General features: G+C 33.0%; 2 protein-coding genes across 9 annotated transcripts; one reads left to right on the top strand and one right to left on the bottom strand.

Moving 5' to 3' along the window:
- Nucleotides 1–272: 272 nt before the first annotated feature.
- Nucleotides 273–8,784, bottom strand: LOC131934550 (E3 ubiquitin-protein ligase KCMF1). Of its 8 annotated transcripts, none has more exons than XM_059290592.1 (9): nt 8,573–8,784; nt 4,906–5,073; nt 4,651–4,790; nt 4,444–4,544; nt 4,067–4,230; nt 3,853–3,976; nt 3,032–3,124; nt 2,598–2,738; nt 273–2,300 (listed from the first exon to the last, which is right to left on the bottom strand). In XM_059290592.1, the coding sequence occupies exons 1-9, from the start codon at nt 8,586–8,588 to the stop codon at nt 1,685–1,687; spliced, it is 1,563 nt and encodes a 520-aa protein (XP_059146575.1). In that variant the 5' UTR covers nt 8,589–8,784; the 3' UTR covers nt 273–1,684. The 8 variants fall into 8 exon arrangements, with proteins under 8 accessions (XP_059146575.1, XP_059146577.1, XP_059146576.1 ...); XM_059290594.1 differs by having other exon boundaries at nt 3,865–3,976; XM_059290593.1 differs by having other exon boundaries at nt 3,853–3,964.
- A 2,640-nt stretch (nt 8,785–11,424) lies between these two features.
- On the top strand, nt 11,425–14,756 carry LOC131934556 (dihydropteridine reductase-like). Its single transcript, XM_059290608.1, has 6 exons — nt 11,425–11,511; nt 12,438–12,621; nt 13,281–13,421; nt 13,891–13,999; nt 14,129–14,212; nt 14,444–14,756. The coding sequence occupies exons 1-6, from the start codon at nt 11,428–11,430 to the stop codon at nt 14,541–14,543; spliced, it is 702 nt and encodes a 233-aa protein (XP_059146591.1). The 5' UTR covers nt 11,425–11,427; the 3' UTR covers nt 14,544–14,756.
- The last annotated feature ends 586 nt before the right edge of the window (nt 14,757–15,342 follow it).

Raw genomic sequence — 15,342 nt, 5'->3', positions numbered from 1 at the left:
GCAATTATTCATTTATACAGGTATGCGCTTTTGTAGTCACCATCATGATCAAGTATAAAAAAAAAATCAGTACAGTACTCTTTGTAAATGTGCATGTCCTTCAGTAATTTAAAAAATTGATTTGTGAACTCTTAGTTGCTTTTTAATTCAATTCAAAATTTATTTAAGTTCAACACTATCGTGGTGAATGTACCTTAAATTTGCAATATTTTTTTCAGTAATGTAACAAAGAACTTCACTAAGCATTTAAAGAAAAAAACAGCAAGCAAAAGTAACATATCTAAGTGTACACAATTTATTCAAAATTCACCAATGATGCTCACACCTTCCTGTGTCTGCCTCTCACTTCATTTAAAATATTCCAGTAACTAAGTATGGGGAGCAACAATTCTTTAAAATATTTTACTGTTCCTTTTTTTTAAGTTCCTCTCAAAGAGGACCATTCTTCCATTGTGACAAAGCTACCTCTGTAAAACATTGGTAATCTGTATTATGTACATATATCACTGTCACATTATTACAAATACATTTTAAATTTTACCATCTGAAATTTAATAAAGACTCAAAAAGATTAATAAATTTAGAAAATTAAAGCATTGCTAATTGTATTTTTACATGCATGAAGAAATGTTATTTTAAAATTACCGACTGGTAGTTTCAACAAATATTTTGCAAATTCTAGCTTTTATTTGAAAAATATTCTGCAGAAATAGAATCTTTATCAAGCGAAAATGAGGAAATTGTGTTTGCTTGACTTTCAAAAACAAGTTTTAATAACGGTGTATTGACTACTTTTAATATTTTTTATACTGATGAGCCCAGGTTTCATAAAATAATTCATGAAAATGTACGCAAGTGGAAACAGGAATATATTGTGCTATTTGTGTACAATAACTGAAAATTTCTCAGCTGCCTCAACTCTCAAAATTAAGCAGACTTAAGTAAAACACTGCAGAGTAAAGTAATCTCATGTTTAGGATAAATTCAAAGTGGCTACTAAAATAACAACCTTAACTACTGTCACAAGTCTGTTTAAGAAAATACTTGGCTACTTTACAGTACCATTGTGACTTTATGTTCTACTGTGCTTATAATGCCTAAATTTTTAAATTAAATATTTAAAAAAAAAAAGATGAACAACAATGACAACATAAATCTTTCAAGTGAAACCTGTAACCATTTTTCCTTACTGTTTAAACTTTAATTAGGAAAAGTAACAGAGCACAAAATACAATATCACAGTTTCATTGAAAAAAAACACCAAACACAATGATTTATATTCCTTAACTTCCATTTGTTCTCCATACACAGATGAAACAGACACATGTGGAAAGCCTAATGTATTTACAATTACGTTTATAAGAAACTAGCTTGCACTTCAAACAATATTTTCAACAGTAAAGATGGGGAGGGAAAAAATGAATAAAGAAATAAAAGAAATGAACCTGACCTTGGATGCTCTGTAGTGTTGAGAACAGACAACACTACCCTTAGCCTAATTTTATTCACACAAAAAAAAGTAAGAAAGCAGCCATCAGGTGCAATAACGAAAATCTTTTGATACAAACAGAAATGGATGTTTATATTTCATATATTTAAAATAATTTATTGATGGCAGAATCGATCCTCTAAGCTTGGTACATAGCTAGAAAGATATGAAAGTCCTCAGCGTCTAACATAAAGATTAGTGAGGTGGTGGATCTGTATCAGAAGCTCCTCGCTGGGGTGGCATGTGTTTGAGCATGCTTCTTTTCACAGAGGCGGGGTTTATATTCCTTTCCCTACCCCCGTGTGGAGAAGATGAAGCCCTGCCTTGCATCATATTAATTCCACCAGAAGAGCCCAAGTTTGGGCCATGGACTGCCACTGTATTAGGAACAGTGATAGGACTACAAACTTGACGAGTAGTGCCTGCTGATGCAGCACTGCCCGCGTGACCCCAAGGAATTTCTCTATAAGCACCAGCAGACACTGGCCTCACCCCACAATTACCAGCTACTTTTTCTACAGCTCCCCCCACAGATTTATCCACAGCTCCAGGATGTCGGTGCTTACTGTGTGATTCATTTGTGTTCCTGTTTTCTTTTTGAATTGTTGACACTTCTTGCTCTACGTCAGATTCTGGTGAACGCAGAGCTTCCAATATGGAACTTGGATCATCCCCATCACTTTCTGTTAACAAACTGAGTTGCTCTGTCAATGTGGCCAGGAGCAACTCCTGTACAAATACATTGCGCTGTGAGATATCGCTATCACCAGCATTTGCACTAAGGTCAGATCCGGAACTTTCTGCACACAATCTGAAATGAAATTAAACATGGTTTATATTACAGTTACATTAAAATCTCTATACAAAAGACAATCTGTTTACTGCCTACATTTTTAAAAGACCAGCATTTGAGCATCATTATGAACATATAGAAACTACATTGAACAAAATCATACACTCAAGTTCATTATAACAACTTATATTCAATGTCTTTCCCCTACTGCACATGTTGGGCAACACACCAGTTTATTCATCATCAGGACACAACAAGCCATAAAGAAACTAGTAGATAACACATGTTGTAAGAAACACAATGTTAATGTCTTACTTTGCTAGCAGAAATTGGGAATCTGTTTTGGTGACTGTGGCAGGGATAGTAGTGGGTTCTGGTTGAGTAGGAACTGTGTTATTTGTAGTTGGTGGTTTACTGGGTTCTGTTTGTCTACGTGGTAATCTTTCCAATTGTTGTCTAAAACAAAACAATTCATTATTACAACCAAAATTATAAAATGGAAAACATAAAGAAGCAATACATATATAGGCTTTTAACATGAAACACAGCAAACATTCAGGGTTCATACAAACTTGTAACCAGAAACACTTAAGTTATATTTTCCAGTGTGTTGAAAAACAAATATGCATTAAAAAGCAGACTACTAAGCAAAAACTGAAAAACTTATATCCCTTTATCCAATCTGCAACACAAGGTACTAGCAAACTGACTAGCTTCTTTATAACTGGAAAGTGAGAAAGAAAAAAAACCTGTCTGAGAGGATATTGTCAGGTGTGCTTCTGAATCCAGTTTGATGCAGGAATGTAGCTTGGTTCAGGATCTGGGGGCTTCGCCCCCAGTAGCTGAAGAAAAATCTAACATTAGGCCCAAGAATATGATATCATTAAATAGTTTAGTGAAAATAGGGTTCTGTTGTTTCTAAGAAACATTTATTTTTCCAAGCTTATAAAGCAAATTGTACAGAACACAAAGATGTGTGTATGTGCCAATGTAGTATTCATTTAGTTATTTTGTTTAAAAACCACTATTAGCAGTCTTATACATGTGAATCTTAGGGATCAATGGTATCTGGTAGAAATAAGTTTAGAATTCAATGGTATCTGGTAGAATTAAGTTAAGAATTCAATGGTATCTGGTAGAATTAAGTTTAGAATTCAATGGTATCTGGTAGAAATAAGTTTGGAATAATAATGAATGCACAATCGCAGAAAAGAACAAAAATAGTGTGAGTCAAATTACAAAATAACAATTAGAAACTTTTAAGAGTTGAAACCAGAGCAGCTTGTTTCTTTGTTTACTAGGACAATAACAAAATCAATACATCAATACAGAGCAGTAAAGTGAGCAATCTAGTTTATTTTAACAAAGAGTTGAGAAACAGTGATAAAATATTGAGTACCGACCAGCAGAGAAGAATCAAGTCATAAAAATGTGTATGAACCCTGAATGTAAATAAGGCAAGTAACAGTATGAAAAAAGCTCAAATTGCAGTAAAAAACAAACACTAACAGTACACAGCCTAAATAACACAGCTAAATATTTATACTCACTACCCTTAAGCTTCACATACTTGCTGACTGACCTTGTAGATTGCAACTGCATCTCCAACTGCTGTAACTGAGAAGACACACTCTGGGCTGCTGCAGCACGACTTCGCACACTTGACAACTGTGACAAAAGCTCTGGAAAAAAAGCTTTGTAAATTTATGACCCGTGATGCTCAGTTCTTAGTCAATACGAACTGGAACTATTTTTTAAACTATCACAAAAGGCAGACAATAAACCTGCAATAGGATCCATGTTCTCGCGACTACTGGGTGAAAGACCTGTCAATGTTGATGCTCCTGAACCAAAATGTTGCATATTAGCCCGGCGTGTCCTAGACCCACCTACACCACGGCCTGGGTTTGGGATACGTCGTACATGTCGTAAACCTGGTGGTTCATCGTTCTTTAGTTAAGGGGCAATAATAATGTGTTTCTTTTACAAAAATTATACCTTTGTCCAATGTTTTGTAGCTACAATTTACTAACAAAATATGTTAAGTATGTATCCAATTTAAATTTAACAACAACAGTAAATTTTCTACAAATGCTAGAATTAGTTTAAGACAGTGTGCATAGTATAATACAACTACAGTTCAAGTTTATTGAAGGATATGAAATCTCTAGGTGTCCTGTGCTCAACAGTCAAATGAGAGGCAAAATCATCAGTCACATGATTGGGGTCTCCTCCAGGCAATGATGCACAAATAGGACATACCTAAAACACAAATTTCTATTACCAACAAAATAAATGGGAAAAATGAAATAACCTTGCTGCATTTAAATACAAACGACTGAAATTAAAGTAAATATCAATTACTTACTACTTCGGCAGATGTATCTGAATGATCTGCTGAAACATGCTCATGAAGGCTAGATTCTGAAAATCCCATTCTTGAACAATGTGGACAGGTATAAGATTGTGGCTGCTCTGCAGTTAGGGCTTCCCCACCATAGAATACATCTATTGGATGGAACGTGTTTATAAATGAAATAACTTAATAAGCACAGGTTTAGGTAATTTTAATCTAACTGGGATAGAATAAGTGTGTTTTGTAAAATCAATTTAAACTTCCTACCAAAATCTGCTCTAGTTAAAATACACTGCATTGGATGGTCTGTAGTATGCCTTGTTGTGGTAGCACCAGCATCATAACAAGTGGAACAGAGGTCATAGTCATAGCATATCAAACATTTGTATCTTTTGCCACGAAAATTGCCTTTCATGCATGAATCACAACTTACACCTAAGGATTAAATCAATGGCATTTTATAAATATATGCATACTTTAAAATCTAAACCTTAACAAGTCATACCAACATCCTATTCAAAAAGTTTTGAAATCTAAACAAATGTATGTTAGATAGAGCAATATAGTAAATTTCCTTTTCAAACCTGACAATCCATGGGGTAAGTTACGTAGAGTTCACCTGTTTCTGTGACCTCGGCATAAGAAGGGATAGTGTGGTCTGCACTATGCTCAGCCATCTTTACCTCCCTATCTTAAATTAGGTACCAATGGGAGTGAACTACTGACTTAAACTCAGACTTGGGCAATTAACTTGTGTCAAAAATATGTAAGTATTTAATACAACTTTTAAGGCAACATCAACAAATCCAGTTAAATAATATCCAAATTTTTAACTCCAACATTATCTTTTGAAAATGTGAACCTTAAACCCTAGAATGGGTAATGTATATATGATAAATATAACCTCTGTTAAACATATAATTTTAAAAGATGTGACACCCTTCATTAAAAAAAAACCTTAAATTGCAAATAAAATGTATAAAAATTGTACTAGATTTTAAATGCATACCTAAATATGCAGGATTGGCTGCATCTAAATATCTAGGGTTAGGGTGTAAGAAAATCACTTAACATCCTTATAAAGGCAGGTAACAAATTAACTTTTAAAGTTTTGTTTAAATATCTAAAATTAACCATGGTAATAAAAGTGGTCTTTAACAAGCCAGTTTCAGGATGCATACTTTTTTTACATCTAAGTCACACTTAGTTTAGTCCATTTTCTTGATATACAATAGATTAAATTCAGCTCTAATTGGGTACCAGAAACACTGTCATGTTATTGTTAGGGAAGCAAATGCAGCTGTGCTGCGTATTGCTGACCACAATATCCCCATATATTCCAAGTTCATGGAAACAGATGAACTTTAAATCATCTGCTCTTCGTGTCTTGGGCACAAATGGGAAAAGAATTTAATATAACAAGTTACAAACTTCTGATGAGATCCATTCATTTAAGAAATCTAGCTGTTAATATCTTTGTTCTAATTAAACTTTGGCAATTTAAAGGGATAAACAGTTTGAGAAATTGAAATTCTTAAATAACCAAGTGACTCTGATTTAAGCCATTTTACCACAATTTCAGCTGCTGTTAAAAATTAAAATTAAGTTCGGTCTTTTTCCAGACCTAAATCAGAAAATTTCAGATATAACTGACATTAATCCAGGTTATTTGACTTTGTCTCCTCTGAACTATATAAGCTGCCACAACCCTTTAATTTTCAAAACATAAATATCTAATAAAAATTAGGCCCTAACATGTACTATTTTCCCCCATTCATTTGGAAACATCTAAAAACCAGGTATTTTAAATAATTCACTAAAGCTGATCCACAATTCCAGACATTTTCTTTCACATGTATTATGTAGGCATAGTTAATAAAGAAGACTACTAGTTAACAACTTTAAATACTCAAAATAGAAATTCAATAAAATCTAATTCTTCAGAGTTCTTATGAAGAGAATGTAATTGCAAAAATAGGAGAATAAATTCAACAAATCAGATTTAATGTTGTCACTATCAAAATACAGACAATTGCTCATACTATCTATAATTTGGTTTAAAAAACTATGCAACTCATTTTTGGCAAAATACAATTGAAAAAACTACATTGTTAACATCTGGCAAGCAGAGCAATAAAATTTTAAGTTACAAGCTTGTTTAATTACTTTAAAGTTATGTTTTCTTTTTATTATGAATTAATTAACTCTTAAAGCTTTGTCATTATAATATATGCATATTTAGGGGTAAGTAGTCTGATCATTTCATCCCGTTTTTGCCCAAGACACATAGGGCAGCTGAGGTAGAGCTCATCTGTTTCAAATACTTCTTCATTTGTTGTGGTCAGCTGCCTTAGTTTACCTAATGTGAGTCAGGTACCCATCAGAGCTGGGTTGACTCAGGGATTCCCTTGAGTTACACGCCCGGGATCCTATTTCAAGATTATTGGGTTAGCAATTGTAAGCCCTACCGTCCAACTAAGCTGTCACATTATTAGTCTAATTAGAAAGAACTAAACTTTTATTCTGCTCTGTACAAAATTATAGCCTATGCTACAATGACAATATCACTTTTAAAAAGGAAATTTATCACTATTGTTTTGTAGAGATATTTTTTTTTAAATCTGCCCTAGATACATAAACAAAATAGCTTATATTTTTGATGGGAAAAGAATGAATATCATTCGTCCTTTTAGATCTAGTGTCACATAAAAATAAGGCCAAGCCTACTCTCAGTCAGCTATAATTTTATGCCAATAAATATCTTACAATAATAGCATTTATCATGAATGGAGAATGAGGTATAAATTACAAGAGCAGTGCTATTTTTTATTGGGTTTATTTTTATAAGAAAAAGTATTATACTTTAAGTTCACATCTGCCACTGAAAATATTATTTATGAGCTCTAAAGTTAAAGTAATTAATTAGGGCTTAGGCTTAGGGCCTACCTAATAGTAATATTTTAATGATAATAATCATGCATCACTTTTGTAGTTCATGATGACATTCAACTGCCAATCGACATTTTAAAATTAATCTAGAATAAAAATCAGGTGTAATAGCATGTCCTTTTTAAACATACATTATTCATGTTTCTATTGCAATTTTCAAAGGTTTCTAGGTGATATAACTTTTTTCTGCAAATTTGCCTGTAATGACATCACAAATGGAATAACCTTTTAGGATGAGGATACTATATAGGTATTTTATATATATATGTATATAATATAGGTATTTTAGTAGTATTGTAATCTTGTCCAATTTTAGGGTTTTAGTTTCTAGGCGTAGGGTAGGACAAGGATTGGGGTTAGGGATAGTATTGATATTAGCAAGTCATAGGTGTATTGTATTTAGTTAACTACCAGAAACCTAACACACCTTTTTTAAGAATATTCTATTACTGTGCCATTATCAGACACTGGTATAAGAAATCCACTACAAAAATTGTTATCATTGTTATGAGAATGTAAGTAGCAAAAAGAATGGTTTCTTTTTTGATAATTATTAATCAGTAGGCCTAGCAAAAATAAATGTAGGCCTATCACTGTTGATTATAACTTAATTATAAGCATTTGAATATTTGTTCGATCAAAAGTAGGCTTGTTGTAGACTAAATTTTGCATGTAAGAAGTACATTTGGACTGGAACATTCCACTCAGTAACTTCAAAGTGCAAGTTCAATCAACTGGGATAAGATGGACAAATTGTAACATTTCCTACAAAAATCTATCTAGATCTCTATCTACATCCAGATTTCTACATTTAAATGCGATTTAACAGTATAATGTGGATCTATTGATAAAAATAACAGTTTAGATCATGTATGATTCAATGTGGAGATGAAATGTAAAAGCACGATTGTCATTACGAGAGTAAAGCCTGTTTATTTTTATCTGAGTTTATCAAAATCATGACTCCCAACAAAATAACTTATACCTTCATGACGGGACATTCTAAGCTCCCCACTCGTCAAATGTGATCGAAAATGTTGTTGTAAAGGCGTTTTCGGTTATTAATAGAATTTCGAAGCATTCAAAATAAGTTTAAACCACAAATTTGATAACTCCGAAACACATCTGATAATATTTTTCGAAGATCAACATACAATCAGCTTCCAGTGGCCATGATGACGTCACGTGAAATCTCGTTATAACACGAACAAAATGTTTTTATTTGTTTTTATTATGTATTAACTGATTAAAATCTTTAACAAAGACATTTTTTGTATCGATAGTTCGTTAACGTATAATTTTAACTATTAGAGTTTTTTTAAATAAAATATTGCTGTTTAGAATCATGCTTGATGTAACTTCAATTATGGTGGTTTGGCTTAAAATATATTTTTAATAAACTTATTTTTTATTGTAATAATCAACCAATTAATTATTTGTATAATTATTTGTAAACAGCTCATATTTTTATGTTTCAAAACACTGAAATCATGTTGTTATTTATTTTAATAATAATACTGTCTGTCTCCTCTTTCAAAAATGCTCTAAACTTAAAATCCAATCCGTTTTCTTTATGCCAGATTGTCCGTTAATAGAGCTTTTAATTTATTCTTATAACGCAATAAACATTTTCAAGCAATATTTTTTAAAATCGTTGGCAATTTTGAATTATCATTACCTTCGCAATGATTGAAAATGCTATGGTTGATAATGATATAGGCCTACGTATTACCAATAGCAGGTCTCCTCTTATTAGACTGCCATATTAGTAAAGTCTAGAAAAATCTACAACAAATGATTCTACTTCTACGCCTTCCTTGTAAACTGATGAATCTTTATATTTGCAACACTCTGACCAATAAACCTTACACATTTTCGCATTTTCGCTTTCAAACCTCTTGTTAGCTGAGTTTGGAACGTTTCCTTTCCTTTATTAAAGTCAAACAGCATATGGCCATATAAGTTAATTATTCTTATGTGTGTTTGTAACGAAACTCGAATGTGATGTTAGTAGGCTACACAGTTCTATGTTGCAGGCCCACTAAATTATAATAATATCCAGAGTTTCTTTCTCTAGAAGAACATCCACTGCCCCACCTCTGTTGACATAATAGAAAAGTACACAATTTATTTAGAAAATATATAATTTTACCAGTGCCCTCCTCTCCCAACACCCCCCATGTATGCAAGAAATCCTACAAGTCCCAACCAAAAATGACTCTGCTCCAAACTTCTGTTAACTTTTTCTTATTTTAATAGAGCAATTTATTTTTTTAAATACTAATTGAGTGTTGTGTTATGCTTTTGTTGTAGTTTTTTTTTTTAAGTTATGGGCTTTTACATTGTTTTTGATGTACTTTTTATGTATACCTCGTGTTGTAACCCTGTGCAGGACGCTCAATCAACGGACTCCATGTGCTCTGGTAGACGCTGTAGAGGGGTTGGCAGCAGGTATCGTTACTGAAATAGCAATATAAACACAAAGTGGTCTTTCAACATGGTTGCCCTTGGCGTTGAAATATCACTTTCTGTTTATATTGCTATTTCAGATAGCCGCTGGGAAACTGACGGCGCCCAACCGTACTCAACTACCGGGGCGCTGGATGACGGCCCTTGTTTGATTTGGTGAACGGAAAAAAAGTCAGAGGAAAAAAAACACAGAAAAAAAGTCACAGTTTTTGCTAGGAAAAAATGTCACAGAAAAAAAAGTCACAGTGGAAAAATTTAATCGGAAAAAAGGTCACAGAAATAAAGCCACAGAAAAATAGTCACAAAAATCTTTTTAGAAATATTTTGATCTATTTGTTAAGAATTATAACATTCTGTATGTTTATTGTTGTGGTTTGTATTTTTTGATAGCATAAATTATTTATAGACGTTAAAAGCATTATGGTTTATATCAATTGTAAATAAAAATACTCTAAGATAATTTACACAATAATCTCAACTTATGTTACGTATTTAGTTAAATACGCGGAAGAAAAGTTAATAATAAAAGAAATTTAGGCACATCGTGTTTTGCATATGTTTTGCCGTAGGCTATTCTCTGGTTGGCCTCTCCTCGGTAGGCATTGTCCGAACATATTTTGTGTTGTTGACGTTTTGTGTCAATGACAGCCTTTGAACCTTGTCGGCTTTCTGTTTTGATGTTATGTGATGCGCGTGATAAATGTGGGCAGTAAAGGTGGTTGAACTAATCATAACTATTGTTGCGATGAATTGAGGGCAGCAAGTCAGATGAGCTTACCATTTAATGCTGGTATTTAAAAAAAAACCGATGAAAACCGTGGACTTTAGAGCATTCCATTAAATGCTGTTAATATTATGTTTAACCTAATAACAATCTGCATACTTCATACTAAGTATTTTTAGATGAATTATAAAAATTACTATGCGTATACAACCTACACACATTACATTACATTTAAGTTAATTTGCACTCTCTAAATATTTAATACATAAAAGTATTAACACATTTCATGCAAATATATATTTGTGACTATTTTTTCCTGTGACTTTTTCCTGTGACTTTTTTTCCAGTGACTTTTTTTCTGTTTTTTTTTTCCTGTGTTTTTTTTTCTGTGACTTTTTTTCCTACAATCGTTTGATTTAGTCATCGATTATAGTGGCCCAACGTATCTGTTATATCAAATATTAATAATATTAATAATTTATAATAACTACCAGAACTTAACCAGACGCATTAAACCCCATCAACAACGCGTGTCTGAAATAGAGGTTTATTACTGTATTTAAGTTAATATTCGTTTTTTAGTCTATACTTTCGAGGCCGGTCGTGTTTTCTAAATATTAGTCTAACCATTTTAAGTTATTTTAACAATGGCGCAGGGTCGCATTCTCGTGTATGGTGGAAAAGGCGCTCTTGGAAATGCCGTCGTTTCTTTTTTCAAGGCCAAGAGTTATGTATGTTGACTACAAATGTTTCGATTTAGATCTATCTAGAGCTCAGCTCTGTATAGATAGTGCATTATATTATATTAATCATGCTTAAAAAATGCTGGATTTTGATCCCAACACAGTCAAGACTACTACACAGATCTAACTAAAATAATTAAAAATATGGGGGGGGGGGGGCGCAGTGGAGAGAAGAAGGGGGGGGGGGGGGGTAACCACACAAAAAAAACATATAGGGGTCATCCATAAATAACGTCACACTCGTAGGGGGGAGGGGGTCCGTAATTTTGTGACGATGTGTGATGGAGGGGAGGGTTCAGATGTTGCAACGTCACAAAATGAAAAAGCAATGTTGAATGTTAGAAAACGAATTTTAGACGTTATTTCGCGTTTTAGATAACTGTTTTAATAAATTGTAATAGTTTAGACAAGATTTTGGAAAAATATCTATGTTTTAAAACAATTCAACTGCAATTTTGAGGGGGGGGGGGGGGGGTTGAGGTGTGACGTCATTTTAGGGGGGGGGGTCTGGCCTTTTGTGACGGAGGGGAGGGGGGAGGTAAAAATCGTCCAAAAAAAAGCATGACCCCATACATAGGCCTAATAGATTCAAGATCTAGCCCAGATCTTGTGTATTTAGACTATTTAGTAAATAGGCCTAAATGCTAAATATTATTTACATAGGCTACATCAATCAACTTATCACAGAAACTTTGGGCCCAGATGGCAGATCTAGTATGGAATTGTAAATTAATGTATGGCAATGTATGGCCTTATTTATAGGCCTTATTTATTAGTATTAGGCCTACAATATTAATTTGTATATATACTATATAGCAGGACTATATTAAATATTTAAACTTTAAACCCATATTTTATTTCTAGTTAAGTAAATCTGATTTCAAATACCACTAAGAAAAATATTTTCTTTTCAGTGGGTTGGTTCCATTGACTTAGCTGTAAATGAACAAGCTGATGCCAATGTTTTGGTGAAACCAGACAGTACTCTGCCTGATCAAGAAGCAGAAGTGACTACCAGAGTTAGTGAATTACTTGGTGCAAATAAACTGGATGCTATTTTTTGTGTTGCTGGTGGTTGGGCTGGAGGGAATGCAAAGAGTAAGTAGATAGTGCTCAGCACATAGAATGTGGATTGCACTTAGAATGTAGCATTAAATCAATTGCATTTGGGTGATTTAGCACAGTAGATCGTGCTTAGCACATAGAATATAGATTGCATGTAGTACAGTAAATTGTCACTGTGCTTGGCACATAGAATGTAGCTTTTAAGTAGATTGGTTGGGTTGAGCACATAGTAATTCCGCATGTGGGTATAGGTAAGTGTGTGTAATTCAAGAAAAGATTTGAAACAACAAATTTGTTCTTCTAAAATTGCTGGGAGCACAACATTACACTGGATTTTTTTTTCTGTTGTTGCATAGAGAATTTAGAGAGAGGCTTAAAACAGTGATACTAGTAGATAAATAACTTTGATACACCTTATCGGCATTTTTACTAAAGTACTAGGTACTAAAATATCTTTTTCTCCTGGAAATTCTAATCTGGAAATCTTGATCAGTGGACTTAATGCAGTTTTGAATGTCAAGGACAGTGTAGTCTGGTTCTGGGAAAACACTTCTAGTCTGTGCCAGGCCTCAGTATACAGCCAGTTTACCTGACCTTAAAACTAAATGTCTGTCAGTAGTTTACAGTGTTTGTGGGGGTTACTGTACAGATTTTTGGAAAAGATTATTTTATTTTGTGAAATGTTTTCCCAGAAATTGTCGAGCCAGCAGATGCCATGTGGAAACAGTCAGTATGGCCTTCCATTATCACAGCCAGCCTTGGATCAAAGTACCTGAAAGATGGAGGACTTATTACCCTCCCTGGGGCTCAACCTGCTATTAATGGCACGCCTGGTAAGTTTAGGTTCTTGAACTTACGGAAGTCGGTAGGAATGTGACTAATTTTTCATGTGGTTTCACTTTTCAGGTATACATTCTCCACTCGTATATTTAGGTTACTTATTTTCATCAAAATTTCTGAAGCATTTTAAAAAAAAATAGTTTTGACAACCCAAGTTCTTACAAGTATCCAAAAAAATTATCTTCACTCATTTATTTCCATAATTACTCCTGAGTAGTGAGACTTTTCTAACTTCTACCTCAAGTTTTTTTTAAAATGTTCACAATAAAGTTTTTAAGTTTTTTTTTTCCTTAACATTTTATGCACTTAATGAAATCTATTTGTTGTGTAACAATGGTGAGAGAAATGGCCACAATTTTTTTTACCATGATGCCATGGCGATTGAGTAAAAAATGGTTTATAAATTGTGATTAAGCAAAAGAAGTGTGTGTGTTACATATATTTATATCATTCTTCTTTAAGGAATGATTGGTTATGGGCTAGCAAAGGCAGCTGTACATCAGCTGACAAAAAGTTTGGCAGGGGAAAACAGCGGTCTTCCATCAAGTGCCACAGTTTTAGCAACTCTTCCGTAAGTTTCTGTTTTGAAAATTGAACTTATTTTTATGTAACATATAGGTCTTGTTATTTATAAAAAATGTAAAACTTCTGTTTGAGGTACATATTTAATTTTTTTAAAATTTGCTTTTTTCTCCTTCAGGATAACTTTGGACACTCCTATGAATAGAAAATGGATGTCATCTGCTGATTTTTCTACCTGGACATCTCTTGATTTTGTCTCTGAGTAAGTTTTTTCTCTTCAAGGAGACATCCTTTGTACATGCTTACTGCAGTAGATATTAATATCCATAACTTTCTAAGCATTTTAAATTGACATATCTTGTTTTCATTACATTAACAACTGAAGTAGTAAATTAAAATAAATAATTGAGACATTAATTACTGTTAGTAGGGTAGGTAGTTTTTTCCTGCTATAGTAGCACATGAGAAATGTATTGTCCTCCATTCCATACAGATTGTTTTACAAATGGCTCAACAAAGAGGAACTACCCCCATCAGGGAGCCTGGTACAGTTAATCACCAAAGATAATAAAACTGAACTGGTTCTGGCTTAAAACACCAGGAACTAATTGTGTGGGGAGAAAACATTCCAGGCAGTAAACTTGCTGGCGCCTTAGTCAACACATACAAGCAATAGTACAGAGTAGCAGAGCTGCATCATTGGAGGCTTTAGTGTTCAGATTAGTCACTACAACTACATATTAGAAATCTGCTGTGTTGAGTAGCACATGGAGTAATAAATGGTGCATGGTTTTCTTTATCATTGGTTACTACATACTAGTGCCCATTAGTAGTGCATGTAGGCTAATACAAAAAAATCAACCGAGTGTTCAGTCTTTGTAGCCTTTACAATCAAACTTTTATCCACACAGTTTTTTGTAATCTAAACATTAATTAAGAACATTCAATATTTTATATTTTCAATAAGAGTAAAAACTTTGGTATTTTGTCCTTTTCCATTTATTTCATCTTTGTGTGAAAAAGAAAGTCAGGATTCATCTACACTTATTGTCTGATTGCTCAAACTATATATAGATTCTGTTATTAACACATTTTTACATACAAGGTTTAATTATATATTATTAGTGATATGATTTTTTGAAAATGTCAGCCTTTCATTCAAGTTTTTTTTTTTTTTTAAAGTGAATTTTTTTTTAAAAGCAAAGACTTTTTTCTTTGATTTTTCTTTTTTTGTAACATTATAATTATATTGAAAAAGGGGGAAAATATAACTTTGAAAATTGAATGTAATGTGACACATTGCTCTTTACATATCACTATTTAAATTGAAATTATTTTTATGACTATTTTGTTGAGAATGTGTTACCATTTGTCATTCAAACCTAGTAATTT

This window comes from Physella acuta, unplaced genomic scaffold, assembly GCF_028476545.2.
Source record: "Physella acuta isolate Inbredline_101_S28 unplaced genomic scaffold, ASM2847654v3 ptg000111l, whole genome shotgun sequence".
NCBI lineage: Eukaryota > Metazoa > Mollusca > Gastropoda > Physidae > Physella > Physella acuta.
Note: the sequence above shows the minus strand (reverse complement) of the source record. Positions and strands in the feature narration are given on the sequence as shown.